Below are 16,743 nucleotides of genomic sequence, written 5' to 3' on the forward strand. Positions count from 1 at the left end.
TCTTTCATTGAATATATATTTTAACTTCGAAAAAAAAAGTAGCAACTATCAATAATCTCTCCATCTTTATTTGAACTTAAACGTAATATTGATGTAGGCGTATAGATTACAAGAATCAATCTAACAGATTGTTTTACGAACAGTTTTGAATATATCGATAAACTTTTTCAAAAAGAAATCTAATTATATGAAATTATTGATATTTCTTGATTAAGAGGTACGTCATGATGAATGCAACACAAAACGTTAAAATGTTATAAAGATAGACAAAATTGTACCATAAAAGCATATAAACAACTGTACCATTATGGCATAAAACAATAACAATTCAAGAAATTTGAGCAAAAAGAAGAAAAAAAAGACAATGACACTCATAGTTAAAGACGCCACTTTGAAAGAAAATTAAGACAACTCTTTAAAATCAAAACGGAAATGATATTTATATTTTGTTCATAAATTTTATTTATATGTTAATTTTTTCTATAATATTTTTATCATGTCTAATTAATTCTTTTGTAAAAATTATTATAAAAATTTAATTTAATTTTAAATTTAATTACTTAAAAAGCACTATATTTTATTATATTTTATTCAAGATTTTACTCTAATTTATGTAAACTTCCCAATAGTTAACGGTCTACATTTTAGTGTGACCATAAAATATTAAAAATGTTAATTATATTGAATGTTTCTAAACTATATGTGAATTTTTAATTCTTTTAATTAAACATTTAAATTAGGGCTTCATTTCACTTACGTCCATTACTCTTATAGCTATAAGCCTTACTTTAAATGATAATTCAGATATATTACGTTTAAAATGCATTATTAACGCGCACGAGAAGAAATATTAGTTTTCTCTTGATCCCCGTGTGTCGGGAATGTCTAAGGAACAATATCTATAACCATTTTCGATTGCACCTTTTGATAGTCTAAAAATAGATTGTCGTACGATAAAATTACCCTCGTTTGTCTCTTTTCCTTTATTTTTTTTAAACTAATAGTGTTATTAAATTTAATTTTAATCATTAAACATTGATATTCCTTATTTTTCATTTATATTCTTATATTGTATCTTTATTTTTCTCTTATTCTTTTAAAATTCTAAATTTCTAATAATTTTGCTTTTATGGAAGTTTTCTCTTATATTGTATCTTCATTTATATTCTATTTTTGACATATTTTGGATCTTCTCTTTCAATCGTTTGACTGTTTTTTTCTTAGGGTTAAATTTGGCATCGTATCAATTGATCAATATGATGTTTATTTGTTATCATGTTGATCTTTTATGTTTAGGACCATCAAATTGAATTTGGATATACAATTTGCGTTCGGAAATAAATTTCTCACGATGCTCAACTCTTATTTGATATTTGTATGTGATTTTTCAATAATTTAATCATCTGTTATGGTTCGTTTATCGATGCAATAATATATGTTTGTATCCATATTTTGTTCGAATATTTTAAATTAGTTTTTAACATTTTCTTTGTATAGTCCTACTATGGTCTCATGTAACTAGTTTCTTAGATCTGTGATTATAAAAAATATCTTAATTATATATTTAATTTACACTTATAGTTGTAAACTTTAATTATAATTTAAAATTTTTCCTTAAAAAAACACTACCCTATTTGTATAAAAAGAACTGCTCGAAAAGAATGAATACAATTCAAACTAACAGACTAAAGGTTTATGATTATACTAACAAGTTTTGTGAGGAGAAACTAACAGCCGTCACCACCAAATTTGTGATACATTGAATTTTGTTTCACGATTTAAATACAAATAATATCAATAATAATAAATATTGAATTAAATTATAAAATCCAAAAATAAATATAAATTAGTATAAGATTTAACCAATTTTAAAAAAAATAAACAAAAAAAATAAAATCCGAGAGATTATATATGTTTTTTTATTATTAAAGTTAGTTATAATTTATTGTTAGAAGAGTCATATAACATAATTTCATTGCGGGAAACAAGCAAAGGTGGTAAGAAGTCACAGTCCCCACCTATTCTATTAGTTTATTTCTGATTTTACCAACATTACGATGAGCAAGGTAAGTTGGAAAAGATTTGTTTTTAGGCTTTTCCTTTTGTCACGCCTTCAGAACCTTCAAGCCCAAATTGTTGCAATATCATAGTTAAGGTCTAACGAGACGTTAGACGCTTCTTGACACTTCTGGGTCTTCTCTGCGACTAAGTAAGTCTTACCCAAGCCTAGTGAGCATGAAAACTCACTAAGGTTGAAACCAAGCCCTCAATGCTTCTAGGATGTGGAAGCTTTAACACCAACATGACTACTCTAAGCCACCAAGGCTGGACTATGGTGTGGAAGTGCAAACACAAGCGTGGCTACTCCTAGCCACCAAGAGAGACAACAACACAAAGAGACTTAGGAACAAAGCACACAAGAGATAGAGTAAATGTCTCAGAGCTTTATTACTCTCCCAATAGAATGAATGGAATGAGGTGTTACAAATGAGGATGGGAGACTCTATATTTATAGTTGAGCTCCCTCTAAATCAATGACCTATATCTATTTACATCAACGGTTAATATGAACTAAATTAATATATAATCCCCTAAATCAAGGAAACTCAACCTAATCCATTAGTAGGATTCTTTCCTTGGATAAGTGTTCACACTGAATATGAAAAAATTCTTCCATAATCCTCCTTGATATGACATCGTCCCCTGCCATATTTGCCATGCTCCTGTGAACATCTTCAAATATGATGTCACTTTCCTTTTTTGCACGGCTAGTGTGAACGAACTCCACAACATTCTCCAAGTGATGGGCCAAGTCTAGTGGTCTTGGCAAGCCCGATACCCCATCTTGAACCTATTTATCAGACACTTGTACCAATGTCCCAAGTCCAACTCCACGGCCCGTGACACATTGCAGTAGCTAGGGATGGGCATGAGACCCAAATCCAACGGGTTCTGACTCAATCGAACAGGGTCAGGTTTTTTTAAAAATATTTTGGGTTCGAGTCGGGTTGGGTTTTTTAAAGGTTGTGTCTAGGTTGGGTAGGATTCAGGATTAGGGTGAAAAACACCCGACCAGAAAAGAAAACATAAAAATTTACTTTTATATTTAGGGATAATTACAATAATGACCCTCTATATATTACTTTTTTCAATTAAATCCCTATTTTTATTGTATAAAATAATATTTTTTTAATAAATATATTATTTTGGGTCGGATCGGATCGAGTTCGGATTTTATCTCAAAAAGTAAGATTGAGTTCGAATCGGATGGAAGGTGTATAATTTTCAGGTTGGGTCGGATTGACTGAAAATCCGACCTGAACCGACTCATGCTGTAACACCCCAACCCGTACCCGACTCGAATACGAGTCCGAGGTGTCACTTTGACTTTTCAAACTTTGACTCTTAAAGAAAAACCCCGGGAATTTAAAACTTTGTTTAATACAAAATACGTTAATTTACATAAAAGAGACCACAAAATACAAACTCGATCAGAGTGCTCATAATTAACGACTTATTACATGCCAACACTCTATACACAACAAAATACCTACTTTGTCGATTACTTTTGATCTGATCTTCTAGTAATAATATTGTCCTTGCTACTTCTATTCTTGCTCTTCTCGTTTCTTGGTACCTACGTGTAAATCACTTACACGCTAAGTCATAGACTTAGTGAGACAATAAATAAACATGTAATAGTAGATTCATGAATATGCATTCTTACCATTTGATCATGATATTTCAATATGCATGTATATATTTCATATGACATATATAACCAAGTCATGCACACATGAAACTTACCTTTTTGCATCACTTTCACTTTAATTTATATTTCAATTGCCCATGTATATTGTTGTTGAGAACAAAGGTATGTGAGTACATTGAGGTTGTGCACTAATGCTGTCACCACAGCTCGTATAAATTCCCTCATGGGTACCGAACATTTGTTCAGCATTCGTCCCGAAGGACTGCTATATATGTCTCGTAGGACAACTACGTCCCGAAGGACTACAATACCCTCAACTCTTGGCATGCCAACTATACCTATAACTCTCGTATCATATACTATGGGCATTTACAATGAATACATTTCTCATCACTTGTTCTTTCTTTTCTTTCACATACCACATGTATGTGTAACCATGTATTTCATATCATATCACATAGTTTATCTCATTTCACATTGGTCATGTCTCATAGCATTTATCACATATGCATATAATCATGTATATCATATCATATATCTTATGTTTTATGCTCTTATGTCTATGCATATCATATAACATATATAATAACCTATACCCATTTCATGTATTCATGCACATATAAGCATCACAAATCAAATAACATTTTAGGAGTCACTTCTTACCATAGTAACTCCATCACTAGCTCATTGCAAGCCAATGTTCGTTCAATAATATAAGTACAATTAAAATTGCACTCACCTTAGCCTTATTTTCTTTGATTAGATCCTAATCCTTTGATTATTCCGCAACTTGTTTAGACTCAATATCTACATAAATATAACACTTCAAAACAACTATTAGAAGCCTAAACCTTAAACTTGATGTTAACAACTTAAACCAAATTAAAGAACCAAATTCTATTTTTCATTTAGGGGGGAATCGATACCCCCTGAACATACTGGAATTTTTCGTTCAAGAGGGGGGAATCGATACCCATTCATAGGGTATATGTTCCCTCTACCCAGAAATTGTATTTTAAGCCCGAAAATCATCAATTCTTCATTCAATTCTTCTATTTTAAACTCCTACCATGTCATTAAACCTAACCACTATTACTTAAACCAATTTATATCCATGAAAACCATCCATAACCTCAAAATCCTATCCCTCATATGTAAATCAAGAATCATACTCAAATTTCAATATGTTCTAAATACAATTCTAACACTTCATATTCCTTAATTAGCATGATGACAAGTCAAATTTAACTTCAAATTCAACTTATCATCTCTTTTCCATAATTTCATATAAAAACCCGTTTTCTTTAATTTCTTATAACTTCTTCATCTTTTGATTATAAGACAACTTAAGATTTCCTTAAGCTTAGTTATCTTCTAATGATCAAAACCTAACTTTTCATTTAACAAATAACCAAAAAATTAGAAAACTCACCTCATGCTTCAAGCCTCACGTATGAAGAACAAAGAGGAGAAGATAACTCTAGAGAATTACCTCTTCTTCCACGTGTATCTCTCTAAATAGAGAGATGGCAATATCTTTTAAGCTAAATTACCATACTATCCTTTTAATTCTTTCATATTCACCACTTAATCCAACTGAAATATTCCTATTTAAATCAAAAAATTCTAAAACTTTACAATAAAGTCACTAACCCGTAGTTTGGGATGTTACAAATCTCACCCCCTTAAGAAAATTCGTCCTCAAATTTTCATTGTACAAAGAGATGGGGGTACTAAATCTTCATGTCCTCTTCACGCTCCCAGGTCGCTTCTTCCACCTTGTGATTTCTCCATAACACTTTGACTAATGGAATAATCTTGTTCCTTAATTGTTTAACTTCATGAGCTAAAATTCGGACCGGTTCTTCCTCATATATGAAATTCGATTGCACTTCTATTTTTTCTGGTGATATATTATGGGAGGGATCAGATCGATACTTACGAAGCATTGAAACATGGAAAACATTGTGAATTTTCTCCATATCAGGTGGCAAAGTTATTTGATATGCCACTGGTCCCACTCTCTTAACGATTTCATATGGTCCAATAAACCGAGGACTCAATTTTCCTTTACGTCCAAATCTCAATACTTTCTTCCACGGAGACACTTTCAAGAACACTTTATCTCCGATTTGAAGCTCAATTTCTTTCCTTTTTAAATCAACATATGATTTATGTCTATAAGATGAAGCTTTCAGATTATTCTGAATTACTTGAACTTTCTCTTCCATTTCCTGAATCAAATAAGGACTAATAACTTCTCGATCCTTAAGTTCATACCAGTTCAAGGGCGTACGACATCTTCTCCCATATAGAGCTTCATAGGGAGCCATTTTGATGCTTGACTGATAACTATTATTGTACGCAAATTCAGCAAGTGGCAAATATTTTTCCCACGATCCTTTAAATTCGATAACAAAAGCTCTTAACATATCCTCCAAAATTTGAATAGTTCGTTCAGACTGACCATCTGTCTGAGGATGAAACGTTTCAGTTGTGTGCCCAATGCTCCATGTAAAAACTTAGATACGAATTCTGTAATGTCTTTCTTCATCCCAACCACCAATATAGACTCTTGAGGTCCATATACATTTTGTTTCCTCCAGGATGAATCGTTAATGGACTACAATGAGCTTCCATTAATAAATCATTATTTAATTCATTAACATCTGGAATCACTAGCCTCTCTTGATAATATAGGTTCCTATCAGTTTTCATCTCATAATCTGTACACTCTCCATTCTTTATTTGTTGCAAATTCTTTGAACACTTTTCTTCTTTAGCTTGCAATTCTTTAATTTGATCTAACCATGATGGTTTGATAGTCAATTCCGCACAAATTGCACCATCTCTGCCTAATGATAGTTTAGCATCCATAGCTCGTAAGGCTGCAAACTTCTTTCGGCTTAAGGCATCCGCTACCACATTTGCCTTTCCGGGATGTAAATCAATCACAACATCATAATCCTTGAGAAATTCCACCCATCTTCTCTGTCTTAAATTTAACTCTTTCTGAGTCATCAAGTACTTTAAACTTTTGTGATCCGTATACAAGTAATGACGCTGGATCTTTAAAGTGAACACTACTACAGCCATCTCTAGATCGTGTGTCGGATAATTCTTCTCATGCGGTTTTAATTGTCTCGAAGCATAGGCCACCACCTTGCTTTCTTGCATTAATACACATCCAAGCCATTATGAGACGCATCACTATACACTACAAAGTCCTTGCCAGACTCATGTTGGACTAACACTAGAGCTTTTGTCAAAATCTTCTTTAACTTTTCAAAACTCTCTTGGCATTCTTGAGTCCAAGTAAATTTTACTTCCTTTATCGACAGCTTAGTTAGGGGTAATGCTATTATTGAAAAGTTTTTAACGAACCTTCGATAATAACCAGCTAACCCCAGAAAACTTTGAACTTCTGACACATTTTTTGGAACTTCCCACTCCATAATAGCTTTAATCTTTTGAGGATCCACTCGAACTCCTTCTGCAGAAATTACATGTCCAAGAAATGCCACTTCATTCAACTAGAATTCACATTTAGAGAATTTAGCATAAAGCTTCTTGTCTCGTAAATTCTGCAAGACAATCCTCAAATGAGAATTATGCTCTTCCTCTGACTTTGAATATATTAAAATATCATCAATGAAAACCACCACGAACTGATCCAAATAAGGTTGAAAAATTATGTTTATTAAATCCATAAAAGCAGCTGGTGCATTCGTAACTCCAAATGGCATTATGATAAACTCATAGTGACCATATCTTGTTCTAAACACCGTCTTTGGAACATCTTTCTCTTGAATCTTTAATTGATGATAACCCAAACGTAGATCAATTTTTGAGAACACTGAAACTCCCTTTAATTGATCAAATAAGTCATCGATTCGAGGAAGTGGATATTTATTCTTGATAGTCACTTTATTGAGCTGTCTGTAGTCGATACAGAGTCGCATTGATCTATCTTTCTTCTTAACAAACAAAATTGGAGCTCCCCAAGGTGATACACTTGGTCTAATAAAACCTTTGTCCAGTAATTCCTGTAATTGAATCTTTAATTCTTGCAACTCTTTTGGAGTCATCCTGTATGATACCATTGCAATGGGCGTTGTTCCAGAGGTAAACCTGGCAATTTTGCAGGAAATACATCAGAGAACTCTCTCACGATAGGAATTTCTTCAATCTCTTTGTCTTTGGCTCTTACATCCAACACACTAGCAATGAACCCTTGACATCCTTGTAACATTAACTTCTTTTCCGTCATCACTAAGATTACATTTGCCAATAGATTCCACCCTTCACTAAACACCACGATTTCTACCTCTTCCGAAATTCTCAACGTTACTCTTTTCAGTCTACAGTCGACATTAGCATAATAACAATATAACAAATCCATTCCAGTATCACTTCAAATTCTTCAAAAGATAATTCCATCAAATTAGCAGGGAATTCAATTCCCTGAATTCGTATGGGATACCTTCGACTCACCATATTTACCCGAGCATTGTGCCCTAACGGATTCATCACTATCACCTCATTGTTAGTAGCTTCTAACTGAATGTTTAATTCTCTCACTAACTTACTAGTAATGTATGAATATGTAGACCCCGTATCAATCAATACTATAACATGTTTATCAAACAGCATAAATGTACATGTTATAATCTCCGGATCATCCCGATCGTCATTGGTTCTAAGATTATACACTCGAGCAGTGCAACGTATCTCTTGTTGAGCAGAGAACTCTGACTGACTTCTTCCTCTGCCTCTACATTTTCCCCTTTGGCCTGTAGAAATAGACCTCTCTGGCTGTGCAGATTCATCGACTACCCTAGGACAATCCCAAACAAAATGTCTGGTGTCCCCACATCTAAAGCAAGCTCCAAAAATCATTCTACATATCCCGAAATGATTTTTTCCACAATGTGGGCATTGTCGGACTTGGCTTTGGTTAGATCTCCCAGCTCCCAATCCCACTGACTAAGTTTGTCTGACTCTCATTGGATTTAATCCTCTAGCAGATGATGCCACTGATTCTGACCGTGCTTGGGGTCGAGGACTAACATCTCTGCCCCTTTTTGATGGTGTAGTACTCGATGATGCACCCGATCTTTTCGATGTCTGAGCTCGAGAATCTCCGAACCTCTCATTCTAAGCTCTTTCCAAAGCTTTAGCACGATTCACCACTTCTTGAAATGAAGATAAATTCAACACAATTAACATCTCTTTCAGCCGAGGACGCAATCCCTCTACAAACTAATCACAAGCATCCTTATCCGTAGGAATTAATTCAATAGCGAAACGACTTAACTTGTTGAATTCACATTCGTACTCATACACTGTACGGTTTCATTGCTTCAGATTCATAAACTCTTGCTTCATTTGTCGAATGAATTGATCTCCGATGTATTTATGCTTGAACTCTTCTAAAAACAAGTACCAAGTTACTTGATCATCAGACATTCTCAATGTAACGTTGGTCCACCAAATTCTAGCTTGCCCTCGAAGCAAGGAGACGACTCCATCCAGCTTGTCAGCATCGGAACAATAAAGTCCCTCAAGCATGATTTTCACATCATTAATCCAAAGGTCCACAGCAACAGGACCTTCATCAGCTTCCCCTTTAAACTCTGGAGCTCCTAAACCCTTCAACTCTTTTGCAACATTCATTTTTGGAGTTGAAGTAACAGGAGGTTGAAAACGCGTCAATACTGCGTCTAAAGTTCTAAAGAACACATCTTGATCATTCACAGGCACTCCAGAGGGTATCTGTTCTTCACTCTGCCTGGCCAGGGCAGGTGAATTACTGCTTTCAGCGGGTATATCATCTCCTGCTTCATTTTTAGAACTACCTTGTCCGGACATCTATAAAAATACAATCATATAGTTATATTAGCATAACAGTATACTTACTATTCCATGAAATCAGAAGTTTTCCCTATTTTGTTGGCATGTATACCTTATAAAACACTCTAGACTCCGGTTTATACCGAGAATCGACTAAACCTTAGCTCTGATGCCATTAACTGTAACACCCCAACCCGTACCCGACTCGAATACGAGTCTGAGGTGTCACTTTGAATTTTCAAACTTTGACTCTTAAAGAAAAACTCCGGGAATTTAAAACTTTGTTTAAAACAAAATACGTTAATTTACATAAAAGATACCACAAAATACAAACTCAATCAGAGTGCTCATAATGAACGACTTATTACATGCCAACACTCTATACACAACAAAATACCTACTTTGTCGATTACTTCTGATCTGATCTTCTAGTAATAATATTGTTCTTGCTACTTCTATTCTTGCTCTTCTCGTTTCTTGGTACCTACGTGTAAATCACTTACACGCTAAGTCATAGACTTACTGAGGCAATAAATAAACATGTAATAGTAGATTCATGAATCTGCATTCTTACCATTTGATCATGATATTTCAATATGCATGTATATATTTCATATGACATATATAACCAAGTCATGCACACATGAAACTTACCTTTTTGCATCACTTTCACTTTAATTTATATTTCAATTGCCCATGTATATTGTTGTTGAGAATAAAGGTATGTGAGTACATTGAGGTTGTGCACTAATGCTGTCACCACAGCTCGTATAAATTCCCTCATGGGCACCGAACATTTGTTCAGTATTCATCCCGAATGACTGCTATATATGTCCCGTAGGACTACGTCCCGAAGGACTACAATACCCTCGACTCTTGGCATGCCAACTATACTTATAGCTCTCGTATCATATACTATAGGCATTTACGATGAATACATTTCTCAACACTTGTTCTTTCTTTTCTGTCATATACCACATGTATGTGTAACCATGTATTTCATATCATATCACATAACTTATCTCATTTCACATTAGACATGTCTCATAGCATATATCACATATGCATATAATCATGTATATCATATCATATATCTTATGTTTTATGCTCTTATGTCTATGCATATCATATAACATATATAATAACTTATACCCATTTCATGTATTCATGCACATATAAGCATCACAAATCAAATAACATTTTAGGAGTCACTTTTTACCATAGTAACTCCATCACTAGCTCATCGCAAGCCAATGTTCGTTCAATAATATAAGTACAATTAAAATTGCTCTCACCTTAGCCTTATTTGCTTTGATTCGATCTTAATCCTTTGATTATTCTGTAACTTGTTTAGACTCAATATCTACATAAATATAACATTTCAAAACAACTATCAGAAGCCTAAACGTTAAACTTGATGTTAACAACTTAAACCAAATTAAAGAACCAAATTATATTTTTCATTTAGGGGGAATCGATACCCCCTGAACATACTGGAATTTTTCGTTCAAGAGGGGGGAATCGATACCCTATATCGATTCCCTCTACCCATAAATTGTATTTTAAGCCCGAAAATCATCAATTCTTCATTTAATTCTTCTACTTTAAGCCCCTATCATGTCATTAAACCTAACCACCATTACTTAAACCAATTTATATCCATGAAAACCATCCATAACCTCAAAATCCTATCCCTCATATGTAAATCAAGAATCTTACTCAAATTTCAATATGTTCTAAATACAACTCTAACACTTCATATTCCTTAATTAGCATGATGACAAGTCAAATTTAACTTCAAATTCAACTTATCAACTCTTTTCCATAATTTCATATAAAACCCCATTTTCTTTACTTTCTTATAACTTCTTCATCTTTTGATTATAAGACAACTTAAGCTTTCCTTAAGCTTAGTTATCTTCTAATGATCAAAACCTAACTTTTAATTTAACAAATAACCAAAAAATCAGAAAACTCACCTCATGCTTCAAGCCTCACGTATGAAGAACAAAGAGGAGAAGATAGCTCTGGAGAATTATCTCATCTTCCACGTGTATCTCTCTAAATAGAGAGATGACAATATCTTTTAAGCTAAATTACCATACTATCCTTTTAATTCTTTCATATTCACCACTTAATCCAACTGAAATATTCCTATTTAAATCAAGAAATTCTAAAACTTTACAATAAAGTACTAACCCGTAGTTTGGGATGTTACACATGCCCATCCATAGCAATAGCTAATAATGTTTTTCACTAATTTGATAGTAACATATAGATATAAACATAATATAAATATACATATTATACGAAATTAAGCTTGAATTTTACAGATAACAGTATTAGAAGAAACAATGGTAAAGTACTTGTTTGGTTATCCATCTATTATTTAGTTTCTGTTTTGGTTATTCGATTATTTTTTAATAAAAATCATACAATCATTTTTGAATGTGCAACTAAAAATGTTCGATTCGTAAAATTAAAACCGGCATCACTCGAACATGATACATTGATTACTTAATTATTATTTAAACAATAATATTAATATAATCAAAATTAGCCAATAATCTTATTTGATTGAACCTAATTGAATCTTATGTCAACAGGTAGTAATAAAGGCAAATCCTCGGCTTGAGGCTTGAGCCATTGATATTGTAAGGTAGCATTAGCCAAGTGAGCCGGTTCGTGGGGCCGCAGCGTGGGTGACATCCATGATTGGTGTTGGCTTATTGCCCTGCAGGCTCTAAAAGGCTCCAAAGGAAAATTTTCACCACCGAAGGCTTCCTTCTGCTCAATCTCGCTCAACATACAAAGCCGAGTGTCTATCCTATCAAATCGCAAATTCAAAGCCACTGCGAGTCAAGTGCACTTCCAGATATCTTTTAATCGCTAAAACTTCACGATTAGTCCTCACCTGGGCGTTTCCTATACACGCGTCGCGTTTTCTTCGAATGCGTTGGAACCCAACATCTTTAAAGAGAGTGAGATTGATTAGAGTCCTGAAACTTTTGGTTTCTTTTGGCTTTTAGTTGTTGAAAACGTTTCGCCGACTTATATCTGACCACGGTCAGTCTAAAGATTGGAGGACCTGCCATGTGGGATCTAATACTCCGTTTTTGATTTCTTTGCCTTTGTTCAAGGGACCCATACAAACTTATTTCATAAGACTAAAATATCCCTATATTATATTATTGATATTAAATTTATATAATAAATTGATCTCTATCGAATAAGATAATAATCAAATAAATCCTTACATGAAATGTTGTTTCAGACTGCTAATGAGAAAGAATATGTTATTACATTGATACATTTTAACTTAAAAAATTATGATATTTTGAAAATAAAAAATTATATTTTGATCAAATTATTATTAAAAAAATATAATTGAACTTTTAAATTTTATTTAATTATATTTTTAAATACAATTTAATTAAAATAATATTTCATTCAAATATTTATTTAATTATCGAGTAATTGACATGATTAATTTATTATATAACTTTAATGTTAATCTCTTTTTCCAAACAACTAAACAAAACAAAAGAAAGAATCAGGGTAGTTTTGACTTTTTGAAATCTTAGCCCACTTTCCCTGACTCACTCGCATAAGAACAACTCCGGTCCGAAAAGAAACAGCAATAGGTACCTTCCTCTTTTTACAGTGTATGCTCTCAATATCATCATAATAATAAAGATCCAGAAGCTGCTAAAAGGCGTTTTGCTGAGATTAGAAAAAAATGAGTAGTGCAGTTAGGAATCAAGGAAGCTGCGTTGCAATCCGCGCTTTCTCCCCTTCCTCTTCCTTTAACCGTTGCTCTCACGGCTCTGCTTCTTCAGGTATTTCTCTCTCCGCCTCTGTAATTCGATGCTCAATTTGTAAATCAATTTTTGTATTATGTGTCTATATGTATGTATTTGCGGTGATTCTTACTTCTTTGATGATCCCAACACAACAATGGTGTTGATTACAGAGTTCTCGTTTCGCTTTTTTTCTTCTTATCCTGTAAGGTTTATGATTTTGTAAAATTGAATTTCTTTAAATTTTGTTTTGTGATAGAAAAATAATTGAGGAAAAATGATAACGAGGAATATTTTTCGTAGTGTGGGAGATGAGTATGTACTACACTAATGAATATTTTGTTTTAATGGTGGATGATTCGCTTCCTCCGATCAGAATCTGGAAATGTTAAGCTCATTTTGACTTCAAGTACTGAAAAAGATGGAAAAAAAATCCTGATTAATCTCCATTTGTCATGCGAGAAACTGGAACGATTGCTGCAATTTCTGGCGTAATCATGGTGGATTTGTCGCAATTTAGGGTTTTTGTAGCAGTCCAGCCCAATCATCGTCCGTCAGTGGCCCGTGATTAGTCTAGGTTCGTCCTTATTGGACATATTATAATGTCACCCGCACATGATCATAGCCCGCCCACTCCTTAACCTAAAACATTAGACCTCGTAAATAATATACAATGTGATTAGTTTTGACGAAAATTACATTGTTGACGTGTCTGTTAAATAGAATTTTATTTTAAAGATTTTGCGTAGTCACAGGTTGAACTACTTTTTATGTACCTTATTTTGGTATGATGCTGACCGTTTGATGTGAAGTTTGATTTTATTTTTCATATAGTATGATTAAAAAGTCTCATCTTTCATAACCCACTCTGCTTTTTTACCCTAATATTTGCTTTGAAGTTACAATATTGACTTTTGGCTGGCGATTTCCTCGCGCGTTATTTAAGAGCGTGTTATGCAGACTACGACCACTTTGTATCTATTTTCTCATAGGGTAGTGGTCCCCACCACTTGCATGCGAGTGCCGCTGAGAACTGCTATATCCAGTATAATGATTTGAATTTCTTTGGCCAATAACTCAATGATTTGATGAAGTCCAGAATTCATGGACTAGTTTCTTTCCTGGATGCAGCAACATTGGCTGTGGAAATAGAAAGCTTCTACACCAGTGGTGGATCCACGAAGGGACGAGGATGGACATTTGAAATTTAATAATTATCTATTTTAGTGGATGTGTCTGCCATGTACACAAAGTTTTATGTGGTTAATATATATATATATATATATATATTCATCTTAAAAAAATATTTTTCGATCTGACACTATTCTACACCACCTGAAACCATTTTACTTTTTCTTCTATTTATTTATTTTTTATGTCAAGTGAAAACTATCGGCTGATGTAAAATGGTACGGTTCAGCTCTTCATCTAGGTCGCTAAGCACCAAAAATGGTCTTTGCTTCTGCTTGTTTCATGAAAGTTCTTTTGTTTTTACTTTCATATTCTTTTAGAAAAAAATAGTTTGGGTTTGAAGATGTGATTGTAATAGAATTTGGATGACAAATGTGAAAAAGAAAGAGGTCCAATGGGTGTAACAATGTATGCAGATGGTACAACCTGTGGAAAGCCAGCTTGGATTGGTAAGGGCCTTACTTGTGTTTGTTTCAAGCGGAAGGGAGTTTATGAAGGGGTCTGCATTAGCTTGACACCCAAACAGGCAAGTACATGATGATGATTTTCACTTTTAATATTGACCAATAAAAATGTATTCATTGTGTTGATTGCAAACAACTTACATATATATGTTATATTAAGCCAGTTTTTTTTGTTTTTCTAATCTATGTAGCTTCCTTATATGTGATAGACTCGTTAGCAAATTGCAGGAAGAAAGATTGAAGAGGTTGAGGCACCGGATGAAGGTGTACTTTGATGGTTCCAGGCGTGATCATCAGGTTTGATTCTGCATTTTTATTTTATTCTTCACATGTAAATCTGAAGATGGTGATTTGCTTTACACTTTAATGTTGTTCATTGAAGGCAATCAAATCTTCCATATTCATTAGGATTTACTGATGAAGTACCTAAAGACAGTGCAATGTAAATTATCAGTTCCATGTTCTCTTCTTTCAGCCAACTTACCTACAATTATCATGGCGACAGGAAGCATTGAGAGCACTATGGTCTGCGACATACCCTGGAAAGGAACTGCATGGCTTGATATCCGATCAGTGGAAAGAAATGGGATGGCAGGGAAGGGATCCATCTACTGATTTCAGGTTGGCATTAATTTACTGCTATTTTTTATTTGGCAAATTATTTCTTATTGTTCATGTTTTCCAACTTATTTTTCCTTGCCAAACAGAGGTGCTGGATTCATTTCTTTGGAGAACCTGTTATTCTTTGCCAAGACATTCTCGGCAAGTATATCATTCTCGTGAGCATTTTGTTTCAAGTCATTTGCACTTACCCTTGTTTACGATGGTACACAAATCACCTTTGTTGTTCGGTCCATTTTTTTCTAAAGCATTAAGCATCCATGTCTATTTGAACATAGAAAAAAAACTAAACATAGCCTTATCGAATACATACCCATATTTGACACTCCATGTAAGTTGAAGTACTTAGTGAGGGGATCCAATTGTATATAGTTTATACAGAGACGGGTGGCAAGTAAATTAGCAGCATCCATCATTATAATGCATTGTGAGTTGTTGTTGCAGACGTCATTTCAAGGGCTATTAAAAAAGCAAGGTGGAAAGCGATCTGCATGGGAGTACCCATTTGCTGTTGCAGGTGTAAATATCACATTCATGATCATGCAAATGCTGGACCTTGACGCCTGTAAGTGGATAATGAATACCTTAACCATGTTAATTTCAAATAATTGAAGTTTTAGTTTGATTGCTGATGCAGCGAAACCGGGGACGTTTATCAGATCAGTTTTCTTACAGATATTATCAGGTAAGGAAGAGGGTGGCTGCATCCGATGACGTGATTTGCGAGGACACAAGTAACGTAAGTAGTTTTTTTGTGCAGAGAATGAATGGGCGTTTGACTTGCTATACTGCGTGGCGTTCGTGGTTATGGACAAGCAATGGCTGGAGAGAAATGCGACGTACATGGAGTTCAATGTAAGAATAATATCCCAATGGTAATAATAGTATTTATTAGCCATAATTACTAATGGATGATGTGTACAGGAAGTATTGAAATCCACAAGGGCTCAGTTGGAAAGAGAACTCCTGATGGATGATGTGTTGCGGATTGAAGACATGCCTTCTTATACCCTTCTCTGTTAGCCACAATTACTACTATATTACTCAGATTAGGAGTTAAGGTTTTTAAGTTTAAAGTTTGTATAATCCCTCATTTTTTTTC

At 33.9% G+C, this 16,743-nt stretch overlaps 1 protein-coding gene across 3 annotated transcripts; it reads left to right on the top strand.

The window, feature by feature from the left end:
• The first annotated feature begins 13,188 nt into the window (after window positions 1–13,188).
• Window positions 13,189–16,704, top strand: LOC120215327 (ELMO domain-containing protein A-like). 3 transcript variants are annotated; one of them, XM_039213042.1, is made up of 9 exons: window positions 13,189–13,404; window positions 14,967–15,082; window positions 15,249–15,317; window positions 15,496–15,641; window positions 15,728–15,782; window positions 16,086–16,206; window positions 16,279–16,326; window positions 16,402–16,496; window positions 16,566–16,704. In XM_039213042.1, the coding sequence occupies exons 1-9, from the start codon at window positions 13,305–13,307 to the stop codon at window positions 16,662–16,664; spliced, it is 849 nt and encodes a 282-aa protein (XP_039068973.1). In that variant the 5' UTR covers window positions 13,189–13,304; the 3' UTR covers window positions 16,665–16,704. The 3 variants fall into 3 exon arrangements, with proteins under 3 accessions (XP_039068973.1, XP_039068975.1, XP_039068974.1); XM_039213044.1 differs by having other exon boundaries at window positions 13,194–13,404; window positions 15,526–15,641; XM_039213043.1 differs by having other exon boundaries at window positions 13,195–13,404; window positions 14,973–15,082.
• Window positions 16,705–16,743: the final 39 nt, after the last annotated feature.

This window comes from Hibiscus syriacus, unplaced genomic scaffold (assembly GCF_006381635.1).
Source record: "Hibiscus syriacus cultivar Baekdansim isolate YM2019G1 unplaced genomic scaffold, ASM638163v2 tig00110114_pilon, whole genome shotgun sequence".
In the NCBI taxonomy this organism is placed as follows: domain Eukaryota; kingdom Viridiplantae; phylum Streptophyta; class Magnoliopsida; order Malvales; family Malvaceae; genus Hibiscus; species Hibiscus syriacus.